This window comes from Corvus moneduloides, chromosome 1, assembly GCF_009650955.1.
Source record: "Corvus moneduloides isolate bCorMon1 chromosome 1, bCorMon1.pri, whole genome shotgun sequence".
In the NCBI taxonomy this organism is placed as follows: domain Eukaryota; kingdom Metazoa; phylum Chordata; class Aves; order Passeriformes; family Corvidae; genus Corvus; species Corvus moneduloides.
The window spans coordinates 89,417,194-89,433,520 of record NC_045476.1 but is presented as its reverse complement, the minus strand read 5'-3'; the positions used below and the strand labels follow the sequence as shown (position 1 = coordinate 89,433,520).

At 46.9% G+C, this 16,327-nt stretch overlaps 1 protein-coding gene across 1 annotated transcript; it reads right to left on the bottom strand.

Moving 5' to 3' along the window:
* Positions 1 to 4,634: 4,634 nt before the first annotated feature.
* Positions 4,635 to 14,508, bottom strand: LOC116448065 (serine/threonine-protein kinase SBK2-like). The gene is given in 6 exon segments (XM_032118058.1): positions 4,635 to 6,002; positions 6,264 to 6,466; positions 7,199 to 7,394; positions 14,273 to 14,365; positions 14,367 to 14,492; positions 14,494 to 14,508. Coding segments are annotated over 6 exon segments (1,203 nt in total). The 3' UTR covers positions 4,635 to 5,432.
* Positions 14,509 to 16,327: the final 1,819 nt, after the last annotated feature.

Below are 16,327 nucleotides of genomic sequence, written 5' to 3'. Positions count from 1 at the left end.
TTCCTTTGATCTCACTGTCTGAGGTGTTTCCCTCTGGTTTCTTCATCTCCACCCAGGGATGCAGGATAGAGATAAAAAAGGCTAAAAACTGAAATTCCAGGTATCTTGTACTCCAGCCACTTTATATCCTGCAACTCTTCGGCATGACAATGGCATTTTATGACTTCTCATGGCTTCTCAGCTACAGGCAGCTCTAGAAGACATCAGCTGGGTTGTAGTTATCATCAACATGCCCCTACACAAGTAAGAATGAAAGGTAACAAATTTCACCATTTCTATTCCCTATCTACTTTCTCTTTCCATCCCTGTGCTCAGAAGGAGAGTTGCTCAGAACAGGGACATATTTTATGGTTTTTAACAAAGCTCTGGCCTGATTTGTCTTTGAAGTGAAAGTCAAAACTCAAGAACAAGCAGTGTGGGAGGAGTCAGGCTCACACATCATGCAGTCCTGCATCTGCCCTATCATATTCCCTGGCCTGAGATGCTTTCCCCCACTCATTTTTGGTATCTGGTGCTCAGTCCTTTTGCAGTATCAAGACCTGACATTTGTGGGTGGAGTGGGAAGGGTCACAAAGGGTGGTCAGCATGTGGTCTTGTTCAGGGAAAGCTGGGAAATACTACCCTTCCTAAGAAACTGATTCAAACACAGTAATGATACTTAAGGGGGTTTAAGTGGGAAAGGATGGAAATAACATAGCGTTGGAGTGGACAAGGCAGAAGGAAAGTTACATGGAAGCTTCTAGAAATCACTCCAGAAGCCTAACTGCTAAATTCATGAAGGTTGGGCCTCTACCCTGCCTTTAGTCATTGCTCCAGTGTCCAATAAGGGTGACTTCCATCATTCTTCCTGTAGAAAAAGGAGATGACCTTGACTCCACTATGCAATTTGGTCCTACCCTGCCTTTTATGTCCTGAGTCCAGCCAGTGTCACAACACAGTCTCTGTGCTGGGGACACTGCTGACCTGTGGTTAGCCCAAATAATTTGCCTACACCTCTCTTTAACATTCAGTATTTTAATTCTGAGATGACTTATCCGGGGCACTGTTTAACCATTATCACGACTGGGGTCATCACTTTCAAATCTGCCTGAATTTTCACATCTCTGTCTAGCAAACAACTTTCACTTTCACTTCTCCCTAAAACACTTCCTAACTGGGAGAAGAGTTACAATCAAACTGTCTGTGCAGTTAACAGATCCAGGCTCAACCCATCGCCCTTCCCCCTGCAGTACCGAAGTGCTGGCCCATACTTTCTCTACACCCTACAGTCTCTGATCTGCACCACATTCCCCAGGCTGCTGCTGAGTGTAACTATTGAGGAGCCATGTGGACTGACAGTGCAGAAGTGGAAGCAGAATCCGTAGTGAGGTGCACAAGGGGATCCAGAAATATAGACCATACAGCCCGCCAAAAGCCATGGGATCCATGCTCCCAGTCTGTTCCTGCAGTGTGCTGCAGGCACCAGGGCCTGGATTCACACTTCTTGGACCTGCAGCCAGAACTCACATAGTGTGGTGAGCTCGGTTGAATTGAATTACCCACTTTATCTCTTCATTCCATCCCAGAGAAGAATGAAGTACCTCATTTTTCCCTCCCCTTAAGAGCCACCTGATGCCCCTTTGGGGATGACACCAGATCCACCCTATCCCTCGTGCCTACATTAGCTGAAATGTTGCCCTTTATGGTGCTGGGCACCTGGCCAGCCCTCCTGCAGCCAGAGGCTGCACGTGCAAAGGGCCGGCATGTTTGCACACAGCTCCGTTCCATTCAGCCTCTCCCAACAGCTGCTCTGGGGGTGATGGAGGCAACCAGATCCTTTTCCAGACCTCCTGGGGATAGTCTTTGCCAGGTCTGTTTATTCATTGATTTAAGAAATCCAGCTGCAGTTATGAACAAGCTACTGAGAAAAGGAGCCCAGGCTGGGGACTTGGCTCAAGGCAGGGCTTTTTGCCACTGTGCTCAAACCTGTGCTTGCTTCATTGCAGCCCGGTCTCCACCACCATCACATGCATGATGCAGTCACAGTGCTGATTTCATCACTTCACTCTGCATCACACAACCTTCTGGGAGCAGAAACCCCTTCTACCAAAGTCTCAAGGCTCTGTGACAAAGGAGACAGAGAAACAATCCTGGTCACTGCCTCTTCTCACTGCAATTAGCCTCTGCCACATCATCTTTGTCAGACAGCACCGAATCCCTGATCCACATTGACATAATTGGCTCCTGCAAAAAAAACAGCCTGGGTCCTGATGGCATTGGGCAGCTTGATCTGTTTCCCCAAATATGTCAGCATTCCATCAGTTCAGGTTCACTTTAGTTTGGAATAAACCCTAAAATCTTGCTAACCCTTTCTTGTCAAGCTAGTTTTGCATTTATTGCCGAGCTTTGCTGAGACCATGCTGAGCAATTCCAAAAGAGAGACATTTGGGAGCCCTAAACATCCTTAGCTACAACACAGAGTGCCTTCAAAATAAAAAAATGTTGCGGAATCACAGCATGGTTGATACCAGACAGGATGTATGAAGATTGCCTACACCAATGTCCTTCCCAAAAAAGAGACAGCTAGATAAAGTTTGCCAGAGTCTTGTCCAATCATCGTTTGAGTATCTCCGAAGCCATAGACACATAACCAGTGTTACAAAGCTTGGCCACCATCAACATAAAGCCATTTTTGTCATGTTTAAATGCCTTCCCTCTCACAATTTATACTCGTGCCTGGAAGTCTGAAGAGGTATAAGATCCACCCTGACTCTTCTCCTGTCCAGGCTGAACTTTCCCCATTCTCTCAGCTTCTGCTCATATGATGGTTTCTTTCAGTAGGCAAGAACCTCACTACTGGAGTGTTTGGCTTCAACCTCTCATGGTTGCTCTTGGATCATTCTCAAATTGAAATAGGTCATTAGTAGGTGGTATTTTCTTCTCAGTATTCTATACCATAATCAAATCACTATCCAGTCATCCTATTTTAAATAGTTTAGCTCATTGCTTTCTTTAAGGCTTTCTTACAGCCTTAAACCACAGTCCCACCATGGTTCTCTTCTGAGCTGCCTCCAGTTTTCCAGCTTGCCTGTAAATGTGATGCCATACCCAGGATTTTCCCATGAGGCATCAAATACTGATCACTCACTCCTACTTTCCACACTCATATTTAGGCCAGCAGGAATCTTGTTAGATCTTTTTGCTGAAGATTTGACCACCCCTACTCTCTGCACCTCTTTAGCCATGCAAGGAGCCCATTTGCCTTTTTAACAGGACAGCACAATAAGAACTCATGTAATCTAGTGTATCCTCTGTGACTCAGTAAGTTTTTAGGGGTCTTTTTGTAAGGATGACTTTTATTCCTATGTGCTCCTACCTGATTATGTTTCTCCTGCTGGTAAGAAAATGTATTTTGTTTGAATATACTCAACTTACCAAGTTATCCAGATCCAGGCTTTGAGTGGCCTGTTCCTCTTGCTACCACCCTATTCATGTTTGTGTCATCTATGGGGTTTTACCTGCAGTGGCTTTGTATTTTCTTTAAAATCATGGCTGGAAATATTAATCAGTTTTCATTTAACAACTGATCCCTTCAGAAACCAAACAAAATAACCAAAGAGCATTCCAAGCAGACAATTATTTCTTCTCTTCATTGAAAGTTCTCAATCCACTTGCTCTATATTTTATGGACTTTGCATAGTGCATCTTCTGAATCACTACAACATACCATAATTCTCTTTTTATCAATAGCTCATGCCTTACAAATACTCTGTACCATAATGCTATGAATTTACCTTATCAAACACAACTTTATAATAAAATTGAATATCTCATTCCAAAAAGCCACATTCCTCTTCTGTAATTCTCTATTAACAAGCATCTGTAATAAATTTTCCATTATTTTTCACTGGATAGTTGCCAGCTCCCTGGCCTTTAGATCCATTGGTCTTAAGGCTTCTTCACTTTAAATACAGGAACTGTGTTGGCACCTTAACATTCCTCTGCTATTCTTACAGTGATTAAAGAGCAGTTAAAGCCAAATATCAGCAGGCTGGAATTGAGCAGCATTTATTATGACTTCAAGTAAGGAAAGATTCTAAGAGATGGAAGTAAGCAGAAGAAAACTGTACCTTGGACAGTGTGAGCATAATGCTATTTGGTAAGGTATGCTGGGGAGCTGGAAGGAAGACACAAGGCATAGGTGATGTAAGGAGCAGGAACAGCACAAAATAGTAGTACAGAAGTAATGTTGCTGAGAGAGGAGTGAGCAAAAGGTGTTTACCAGGTGATGGGTAATGTTAGTAGAGTAGTTAAGTAGTGATAAAATGCCAGTGGGTGAGAAGAAGCTGGAAAAAAAGAGCTGGAGGTCGGGGAAGCATAGAAGAAAGAGTGTGTGCAGGAAAGAGTCTGAGATGAAAAAAAAAATGAGATGCTAGACAGTATAGTGCTGGAACACTGCATTTTTAGAAGTTAGGAAGCCCCTGAGGGTGGAAAATGAGTTGCGAATGTTTCCAGCAAAAGACCAGGTTAAATGGAGGAAGGGATTATTACCAACACCATAATCCTGGGGATTGGAAAGAGGTAGAAAAGTAAGAAGGGCTACTAATCCCTAATTCTCTCTTTGCTACGCTTTTTCAGGATTAAAATGTGCACCTAGGAGGATATTGAGGATTAGGAGAAGTGTGTGTCTAAGAACAGGCTAAAGAAGTGATAGGAAAGGGGAGAAGGAAGGTCTTCTAGAGGTGTAACCAGGCCTCCAAAAGAGCATGAAGGACATTGTCTTAGGACCTGAAGGCAATACAAGGGAAGACATGTGCTTGGGCTGGCATGAGATAACCTCAACTCCATAATCATTCCCCAGCCACATGCTAGGGTCTCCCCAGCCCCTCCACTCCACCAGCCCAAAGCCACCCTCCAAGGGTCCTGGTGTAGGCCTAGGCAGCATTCAGAGATGGCCCCTGCCTTGGACAGCTTGTCCTGAGATGGCTGCAAGTTCTGACATGCTCCCTGCTCTCTGACAGCAGGTGGGTCCCGCCAGGCATTTATTATGAGGGAAAAAGAGCCACACAGAGAAACACAAAAGTGCGTATTTTGCTCTATTTTGAGACAAGGCAGGTGCTGCTGCAGCCTAAATAACTCCCTGGAGTTCCTGTGGCTAGGAGACAAGTAGATGCTTCACATACAGACAGTCATTTCCAAGAGAAAGGAGGCTCCAAGCTGTGTTTCAAACTCCATGGAAACACAAAGAGGTGGCGCTGGGCAGCACTGAGTCATGGGATGAGGACCATCAGCTGGGGAAAGAGCTTGACTCTGTGGCAGCAGGGACAGTGCTGCAGAGAAGTTGCTCTCTGTGTCACCATAGCCTCTTCACGGCCAGGCCACCACAGTGCCCCAAACCCTGAAGCCCCGTGCAGGGTGAGACCCTCCTTCCCTCCTGCCATGGGGAGCAGGCTCTAGGACTTCACAGCAGCCTCCTCACCGCGCCCATCCTCCAGCCGCCAAGGGCAGTCGACGTAGCGCAGCACCCCGCTGACGGGGCCACGCTTGGCGGGATCCAGAGCCAGCAGGCTCCGCAGCATCCCGGCAGCCTCGGCTGTCAGGCGCCTCCAGTGCCGGGGCACGTCCTTTTCTAGGCCTGTCTCCTGCCACTGCATGAAGTCCTCAAAGAAAGGGTCCTCTGGCAGGCTCTGCTCCCAGGGGAAGTAGCCGGTCAGCAGGCAGAAAAGCAGCACCCCGAAGGCCCAGGCATCCATGCTGGTGTCGATGGGCACCCCCTGGGCATCAGCAGTGTTGCTCAGCTCGGGGGCAGTGTAGGGGATTACACCGGCCACCAGCTTGAGCTTGGTACCCTTGGGCCGCGTGAGCCCGAAGTCAGTGAGTTTGACGAGGCGGCAGTCGGGGTCGAAGAGCAGCACGTTCTCAGGCTTGATGTCGCGGTACACCAGCCCCCGGCTGTGGATGAACTCCAGCGCGCTCACCAGCTGCTTGGCACACTGCTTTGCGGCCGGCTCAGGGATCCCGTCCTGCGCAGGGAGAGAGACGGGCGGGATGGCACCCGGGGCACCTCGGCAGCCCTGCCAGCCGGCCTCTCACCAGAATGCTCTGCACTGGGAAAGACCTTCGCGTTTCTTGCCTTGCAAGCCCACGGCTCCTTCAGTGCTGCAGACCCTAGATGGACCCACAGCCCATTGCCTTCACCTCCCTCCCTCTGACCCAGCCAGCCTTCAGAGGGGCCTTTGGCCCAGCTACAGCCCCAGTCCCCATGGCCTTGTAGCAACACTCACGCGGGGTTTGATGATAGAGATGAGGTCTTTGTGCAGCGCTGGTTCGTAGAGGAAACCATAGTATTGGCTGGACTCGATGGCAATTCCAAACATGCTGATGATGGCAGGGTGGGTGGCTAGGGACAGTGCTACACAATATTCATACAGGAAGGTGTGCAGCTTTGTACTGGCTTTGGGTAGCAGCTTGAGAGCCATAGGAGTCCCTGGGGATGGGAAGAGTGGGTTAGACTCCTCTGAAAGTCACTCACACCAAGGCAGGACAGAGCAGCCACAGATCTGGGCAGTCACAGCCACAGGGAGGTCTCTAGTCCAAAGTTTGTGAGGGTATACCCTGTGGACACCACGTCTGGGAACAGGCAATGCCACTGGTATAACTTTGGAGCCCTGGGCACACGCAAGAGCCCTGGGCAGAGTAGGGACATTCAGGAATGTGGGCCCATCAGTCTGAGCTGGGACTGCTGGGGAAGAGCAGTGTCAGGGCACTCATATGGCCCACCCTTCATTCATTCATTCACACCCTCTGTCCATGGGCCTCAGGGCACCACTTCAGCCCAGGCTTGGGGCTCCACTCCCTGACTGAGCCCTGGGGTGGGACTGCTGTTTCCATCTATATCACATCTGTGCTGGTGCCTATCTGTGAACTCTCTTGATCCTGACTTGTGGATTAACTTCCCAGCCTGACCTTGCTCCTGTCTCATCACTATAATCTTGCCAGATGTTCTGGGCTGTCCCCTGGCATCACCTGCTCCCTGGCTGCATGTAATGGGATGGTTCCTGGCTGGGGAGGTCCCCATCCTGTTGGTCTCCCTGGGAATCCTCCCAGCCATGCCTGGTTCCTGGCCACGAGGTGCCACCAGCCCTCCCCATGCCCTGTGCCTCGGTGAGTGGAGAGGAGACAAGGCACAATAGTTCACAGGGCGCAGTTAGTGCCTTACCTCTCTGCCTGTGGGTCACCAGCATCACGTGGCCATACTTGCCCCTGCCCAGCTCCCGAATAACCTCATAGTGCTCAGCCACCTCAGCGCGCACCAGGCTCTGAGCAGTGATCTCCAGGAGCTCCTCTAGCTTGGTAGGTGCTGCTCTCCCCACTGCTGCTGCAGTCACAGCTGAGCTCTCGGCCATCACTGAGTGCTGCAGAAACACCACCGCCGGAGTCAGGAACAACAGAGCATGCACAGGGAAAGCCAATCGGACATGCGGCACAACCATGCCATGGCAGGGCATATTTCTGCCACTTGGAGCCTGAGCACTCCTGCTGCTGTGCTTGAGTTGAACTTGCACTTTTATACAGAACATCTCTGGGCAAAGCCCTTCCTCGTAGAAAAGGTTTCTGTATTGAAGGGAGCCTCCTTCAGTCCTCTAATCCTTTTGCCCAATATTAGACAACAGGCAAAACATTAGCAGAATCCCAGATTTTCAAGCATGACCCAGCCACCCACCTTAGCTTACTGCAGCAGGACCTTGTCTCTCTGCTCAGAATCCCACCTCTACTGCTTATAGAAGAAAGTCCTTGAGGTAGCAGCTGAGACAGACCTGTCCCTTAGGCAGAGGCACAGCTAGCACATGAAAAAAAGGCAGAGTGCCCTGAGGAAGGCAAAGGGAGCTCAGTACCTCACATGCCTGATGACATTTTTTGACCAAAAGTCACTCATCTGTGCAGCCTTATACAGGAAGTAAGCTAGAACATCAATGGCATTTTGAGCTGTAGCCGGCTGCGTCAGACCTATTTCAGAGAAGTGTATTTTCACTTTCCCAAGAGAGTTACAATGCAGCATTTTAAGGCCTCTGTGTCAGCACTCTCTGCCTGTCTACCTCCTTGTGCTCTGAACAAGGCACCTTGGGCCTGGGAGTCCCTCCTGGTTTTGGAGCAAGGTCACATGATGGTCAAGGCCAGAAGGTACTTTTGGAGACCACTTACTGCAACCTCCTGCTCAGAGGAGGGTTAGCTAGAGCACGTTGTCCTGTGCCCAGCCCAGTTTTAAATATCTACAAGGATGGAGACTCCACAGCTGCTATGGGTAACCAGTTCCAGTGTTCAATCACCTCTGTGGTAAAAAAGATTTTACTTATGCTTAAATAGAAGTTGTGTTTCAGGCCCACTGCCTCTTGTTCTGTCACTCGGTATCATCTGATGCTGTGATACGCCTGGCTGTGTGTTTTTGCAGGTATTCATATGCATTGATCAGAAGCCTTCTCTTCTTGAGGCTAATCAAGTCTTAGCTCTCTTAGCCTCTCCTCCTATGAGAGATATTCCAATATCTTAGCTGTCTTCACAGACTGGATTTTTTCCGGTATGTCCGCATTTCTCTTCTGCAAAGGAACTCCACTGCTGCTAAATCCAGTCATTCTTCAAAATAAAGAAATTTGGAAAAAAGAATTATTTAAACCTGGGAAATCTACAAAAGGGCTGGATTTGTACAGGATCCTGGGACTATTTGTGGGAAGGTTCTCCTTCTCTTCCCTTCTTTCTCTCCTAGACTGCATTTCTAAATTTTATCCAATTCAGAAGTGCCAAGTAAATGGCCCTACTTTTCTGTAAAGGCTTTGGCTTGCTGTGAGAGTCAACAGAAGTCAAATTTAGTACAGTCAGTAGGGAGTACAACAATGAACAAATGTTTGCATGGGAGGGAATAAATGGAAGGCTGGGGAGAACTCTGGGAAAGAGTGTCTGGGAAGTATTTTAGAGATTTTGCTTTGATGTCCTCCTGTTTGCTCCCCAGCCAACAGGGCTTGTGAAATTCCAGACAGCAAGGGCATCTCAGAACCCACAAATGGACCCACCCTGCCAAAATATTTCCAAACTGGTGCTTCCACATTTAGGTGTTATAGAGAGAAAAATTTAAGTTGAATATAGAGAAAACACCTAAAATGTAATAGACCTGGGAAAGGCATAGATATTAGATAAGCTAAAGCCACATTAAATAGTGGAGTGGAACAATAGGAGAGATGTCCACTTGTCATTTGAAGAACACATTATATGAGTATTTGTGGAAAAAAATATCAAAATAGCTTTTCTGTGAGGCAGTGTTTCTTCTATATCAAATTCATGGTCATATACAAGTTCTTGTCAGAAAATGGTTCAGAGTCTTCTTAGATAGCTGAAAATCTCAAATGTGAGTCAGGTAAAATTTCTTCCATTGTACGCTGGCCACTTGTTACTGCTATTTAGCCCAAAGGTTAGAATCTTCCTGTTGCATCAACTCTACGTATTATTCAATAGTTATGTACTTTTTAGATAGATATTAATTAATGTTTTATTTGTATTCCATTATTTATAACATGATTCATCCATTTCATTAGGTGCATTACTTCTCTCCTATTTACTATGCAAACACTTGTTTTTGTGAGTGGGAGGATATGTTTTTCTGTATATCCTTGGTTCTCAGTTCACTTCAGGGAGTCAAAACATTTCAGTCCATAAGCTTTTGCAATAAAAAAACCCAAAACCACCCAAATCCCAAAAACTCTTGTATTCTTCCACTCCACAGTTCAAGTGAACTGCAATATAGCTGGAATAGATCCATACTTCCATCTGTGGCCCCAGTAGCATGGGAGGGAAAATGGTGCAGGCTCAGAGGAGAGCACTAAAGTGAATGAGCCAGCTTGGTAGAACAGATCATCAAGAGGATATGGGTAAAGTTTCTTGAGGGCCTGTGACCTGTGGGTCTGATCAGGGCTCGTTATGAAGGAAGCCTCAGCTGCAGTCACTCCAGAACAGTTTGCAGACTTTGGCCCTTGCTGCCCTTGAAGTCATTAATTGCAAGACAAAGTCCATACTTGAGAAAATAGCCGGCATTGTCAGGTCTTTCTTTGAGATGCCACTGCGACTAGCTAGGAAGGTAAGTGAGGATCCAATCTGGGTCACTGCTGAGTAAAGTGTGCCTGGGTGATCTGCACTACTTCTGATACCTTCTAAAGTGTCATTTTCCCTGTGCAGATTGACAAGCACTGAGGAGAAGGTCTCCAGGGCCCTGACCAGGATGCATTCACCATTTGGCTGTGCTGTATTGAAGGCAGCAGGCAGAGTCCTATTCAAAACTGTTCTTTCTTCCACTATTCTTTCTGTGCTTCACCCCTGCTAGAGGTCTTATTTCCAGCCTGCTGACTTGTGAGAAACTGTAATTCCTCAAAAGAATCTCTAATTACAGCAGCAAAAAGCTCACATCCTTTACACCATCACAGGATACTTCTGAACCACCTGAGAAGCTGAGGGGGATCTAGCCTATGGAGATACAATGTCCTAGTCCAGGTAATGTTATTCTGGTTCTTCAACCAAAATGATTAATGTATTTAGTGCAGAAAAGCACTTCATACATGTCAAAAGCCAAAGACAGTGTGATCTCTGTACAACAGAGACAGTGCCATGATGACAAAAACACAGAGGTGTTTAGGTTGGATGGGACCTCTTGAGATCATCTAATCCAATTCCCCTGCTCAAGCAACAGCAATTGAAGCATCTTGTCTAGGAAGGTGTTCAGCCAGGTCTTCAATATCTCCACAGATGGAGATTCCCACCAATGATCACTGCTTGGAAGAGTCTGGCTCCCTTTTCTTCATTCCCTCTCAGAAGATATTTATATACACCAATTAGGTCCCCTCTGAGCCTTCTCTTTTGCAAGCTGAAGAGTTTCAGCTGTTTCAGCCTCTTCTCATATCAAAGATACTCTATTAAAAATGGCCTTGAGCATATGGCATGTGGAGTCCACTTTCTTGTCTGACCTTCTGCAGAACCTTAATACAAACCAAATGACAAATAGCATCTGGGACATCTCTTACAAAAAGTCATTCAGGCTTGATCCAATGACAATTGGTCAATTATAAATGCCAGTGTAAAAATTCTTGCTGTTACACATTTATATGATACCCTAATCTGAATTTACCTAACCTGCCCATGAAGTTCCTCAGATAGAGAAAATAGGTTTTTAATATCTGTTAAATTTCTTGGGACTCTTGGAGGGTTTATATGCACTGTGGTCAGAGGTATGACCACAGGCTATGAGAACACATTTGCAGTTAATTACGTTGACTAAAACTATCAGACTGAAGCTCAGGCTATGCATTTAACCAATGCTTTACTTAGGCTTCACAAAGCACCTGTCACACTGTGCTTCTGTAGTGCCTGCACCAGTTAGCTGAAAAACAGATGTGGTCACATTTTGAATTGAGAATAAGCATCTCTATGCTCTCTGATCAAGACACCCCTCAGTCTTCTTATTGGTTCAATGCCTTCAAATAACCTTCTGTCTAATTGTCAAACCAAGCTCTCAGATTGTCCAGCCCGATTGTCCAGCTCTCAGATCTGCTTCATGGCCCTGTTCTAAAGCCTCATCATTTTTCTCCTCCCATCCCCCATGTTAAAACCCTGACTGTCTTGGGGAGAATGTCTCCTGTCACACACTCAGCTAGAATTCCCCTCTGCCTCATTCTGTGGCCTCAAGATCTCCTTTTGTGGGAACAACACACAGGCTGTACTACTTTATATTTCCATTATGAGTTCAGAGTTTTTCCCAGTTACTGGGGAATGTTGGGGGAAAAATTCACTTCCTCTTCCTGTCCATTTACGGGTGCTGCCTACCTGGTTTTTACCTGAATATTTTTGCACCATGTTTAGTAAAGCACATTTTGCTCAAATGGATTTAGTGTACCAAGTAATTCAGATCACTTCATTCTGTTGTTATAAAACTTCTGCTTAGGGGCTGTGTAAGGACCCCACCTGCAGGCACTTCCCACCATCCTCTAAACTGTTGGTTTGAAGCAGTTCTCATGCTGGTATTGGTTCATATAGCACCTGCTAGAAATGTCCCATTCTCTGGTCGTTTCCTGGAAGTTATCTGTACAAATTCATCCTGGCATTGGTCTAAACCAAGAAGCCACACATTTTTAATTAATTTCTGAAAGCCCAGTATATAGTGGAAAATATCATATTTTATTGGTGTTCTTACCTTAAACAATTATTTTTTTTTAAATCCTGACTCTGTTATAATACTTTTACCTTTGTCAATGATCTAGACAAAAACACTGAAATCATCCAGAAAATTTTTGCAAATGGCACAAAAAAGGTTTGGGTAGACAATGCATTGCTTCACAAAACTAGTGCATGCACATACACACATAAAAAAGTGTTTCAAAGGACCAAAGAAGTCATGATTTTAGTCTGGCATTAGATAGGTGACAGGAAAAAAAAGTAATATTAATCAGACACATCTAGATTCTTCATGCTGCTTAATGGGCACTATGTAAATCCAGAAATGTAGATCTGGTATAGCCTCACTTCCCTTGCAGGCTTTAATACATTGGATGATACAGAATGGCAGTAGGAATAATCTGCAGTGATAGAGATACACATCTTACTGATACAGACACAAGTCTAAGAGCATAACAGTACAAGGGTTACTGATGTTGCAGATTCCACTTTTGCATTCACTTTGCTGAAGAGAATGCCCAAAAATAATTAGACACAGAAAACATCAGCAGTGAGAGGCAAACTAGCATTTTCCAGATGCTAAATTAAGAAGGTAAGCTTCACTGTAAACAAAAAAGAGACAGCTGTTCAGCTTCACGTAGGCTGAGATGATTGTAACAAAAGAAGAGATCTGTTCTGAGGCGATGTGCCTCTTACAGTGAACTCCAGTTTCTGCAGAGGTTCCTACATACAGATGCCGTGAGGCAGTCTGAAATTTAATCTCTGAAAATCAGCTGAGTTAGGGAAGCTGTATTTCTGAAGAGCTGGCCACCTGTTAACAGCTTCTTCTCTACAATTGAGAATATCACACACCAGTGGAATTTGTATTTTTATAATAAATTAATTTTCTCAGTTTGCTCTGCTTTGTATTCTTCTTGAATACAAATGTTTCTTGAAAAGTTAAAAATATACCGATGTTTCTTGAAATGTTAAAAATATATTGATGTGAAGAAAGCCTGGGTAAATTTCCTGAACTCTTCTGGAGGGCAGGTGATAGATCAACAGAACCAGATACTGGATGTTTTCTATCTTTTTAATGATACTGGTGAGCCCACAGTTCAGCAAGCTAGCATTGGCGTCCCCAGTTTGACAGAAAAAGGACCAGAGAAAGTCATGACAATGACAACAGGGTTGAAAATTACAGGGGAAACTTCCAGGGGAGCTGTCTTTATAGCTTATCAAACAGATAGTGAAGAAGTTACTCATCACCTGTATGTACCTTCCCAAGTACTGGAATTTCACTAAAAAGGGCTCTCCCAATTGGGTAGAAGCATTATAATAAAACCAACAGAAGACGCTGAAGTGAGGCCACTTCAGACCTCTGTTGTGGTGCAGATTTTGTGAAGAAGGATATTTGCCCCTAAAAGTCTCATCAAACAATATGGAAGGATATCCTTCCATCCCCCTAACTTTTGGCTCAAGAATGGCACTTTTTTTCCTAAAAGGTCCACTCTGGTGCAAACCACGTTTAATACGACAAGGGATAAGAACAGATTATCGCAATGTTTGCTTCTGGCCTTATTACTGGTAGATTTATGAACTTCTTTCTAAAACTCGTCAGCAGGCTAGTGCTTAATCTCGCTGCCGAGCATGGCATGACTGTCCCGGTTGCAGAACTGTGTATTGCTGTTCTGGGGCAGAGACACTCAGCAGCCTCCCCGGAGAGCCCCGTAAGCCTCTCCACAGCACGCAGCACACCACAACCTCTGCACAGCAGCCTCCTCGGACAGAAACCGGCAGCAATCCCACTGGGACCAAGCCACATCACCCCTTTCTCCCAGCCAACCCGCCAGTACGGCAGCACCATGCGGCCGGACACGAGTGGACGCAAAGCAGCCTCCCAGGGCAAAGCCACCAACGAGCTCTCCATCAGCCCGCTGTGGGAAATGGGCGCGCTCCGCATTGTGCCGGCACACCACTCTCAAGCCTCCAAAACCAGATTGAGAGGGGTGGGTGCCCTTTTATATGCCTGTCCAGTGTCTTTCATCCTGCCACCGCTGCAACTTCCCTTCCCACTCTCCTTTCCCGCCTGTACTAAGCCTCTCACCTTCTCCAGCAGCGCAGGACAGCCAGCCAGCCGCGACTGCCGCGCTCCCCTCGCCGCAGCCGCCGGGCTCAGCCTGCGCCAGCAGCCGGAGGGGGCTGCCAGGCGCTACGGGGCCAAGCGTGACGCTCCGCCCCGTCCCCATGGCTCTGGACCTGGGGGCACACTGCTTCCCCGCTGAAGGTGACCTTCGGAAGGGAAGAAAAGAGGGAGAAAGGGGGGAGGAAAGGACTATCCATCTACCGTCTTAATGGAGAGGGATGTGTTTCAGAAGTCGGGGTGGGATTGTTTCTGCTCTAGCCATAGCATTGTAAACCCACAGGGACCATTGGCAGACCCGCCTTGTTCAGCTCTTTGCTCCAGCTGAGGGAGCAAAGCAGCTCCCTGGGCTGGAACGTGGTCCTTGCTCTGGGGCTGTGCCAAGTAAGAATCCGTTCCTGATGGAAGCGATCAGAACAACCGTGGACTGCCAGTGCTTGTCCTTGGCTACCAAAGGTGCCCGTGCCAGTGAGCATCAGAGACCAGGCACAAACCATGGCTGGTTCAACGACCCCTCTTCAGGCCCAGTGGGTCAGGGTCCTCACACACACCAGGGCTGCAGAGCGTGATGGTGAGGCTGAAATTATTAATGATAACTACGATGACTTGCAAGCATTTCACCTGTTCTCAGTACCTGACCCCAGAGTATACTCCTGTGCCAAGGTCTTCCTGCTTCCACTTGAGCATGGAGATGAAAACATCTCCTGGGTGCATGGACACCATGCAGGTCCTATATCTTGGCTCTTAAACACCGGTTTTTTTCTCTCAAGGAAGTGGATCAGTTTGTGTATCTGAAGCAGTGGTGCATGCAGCTGTGACACAGGTGTGTCACAGCACTGGCCTCCCTGTTCCCTAGAGCCAGAGCCATGCTGGACACTTGTAGTGATGAGCCTCAGCACTACCTGGCAGAGAATTGGGAGGAAGACTGGGAGAGGTGAAAGACAGTCTAAGAGAGGAAAGAAGAGCAGCCCCCATAAACATAAGTACTCTGGGTCTCCAGCACAGGCCTGAACCTTTCCACATGATCTCAGAAGGGAAAATAATTGTGTGAAGGGCTGTCACTCAGTGCTTTGCCCCACACAGGGGCAGCGAGGTGAGATGAACTGGTCTGCCCATACAGGCCTGTGAAGAGCCAGTGTGCTGCCACTCAGAGATGGTGCAAATCAGAGGGCAAGAAGGGTAGCACAGTCAGGCTCCCAGCTGTCCTTGTGCTTCTGGATAAGAGGTGGGGTGTGAGATTGTTGTACTGATGACCCAAAGGTCTTGTGCCATTCAAGGCTGCTCCTTCACACCCATTCTGGAAGGTGTGACTGGTAACAGCCTTCATGTGCAAAGTCCCTACAGGCGGGAACATTACAGCTAAGGGTGATGTGAGTGTACTGAAGAAATATATCCAACATCCAAGAACTCAGCACTGGGATAAATGGGGTAGTGTAGCCACTGCTCTCCGGGAACAGGGACCCTGTATAACCTATAGTCTTCTGGTGGAAAGTGTGAGACTGTTGCCTCTGCTTAAGAGACGAGCAAGAACTGAAGAATGTCCCTGGGGACTTGCTACAATTTACAGTTACAATGTAATGCTGGGAAAGCAGCCCAGGTTCCCTGACTCCCCCAGTCCCTCTCTCCTTCTCTCCAATCACAATCTTATACATGCTTCCAAATATAGGAACCAAATACAGTAGCCTTCCTTATTTTCCAGTTAATTTTTGAGAGACAGAATCCCTACATTATCTATTTCTATTGAGATGGGCACCTGCTGAGGGGTTTGGTTTAGAGGAGACACCTCTTCCACAGCTGTACCTGGAGTGCACTGACAAGTAGCAATTTTGCTGAGGGCTTGCCCCTGATCTGCCATTCATCTGACGCTACATCTGCAGGGCTTGTCCTGCATTCCTCATTAACAGGGAATATGTCACGTACTGTGTATCACATGTGTGTTTGAGAATCCCTGACCTCCATTCCCTGAGCACTGGGCACAGGACAGCTGTTGGAGGCCCTAGGGCTGCAGCACGACTAATG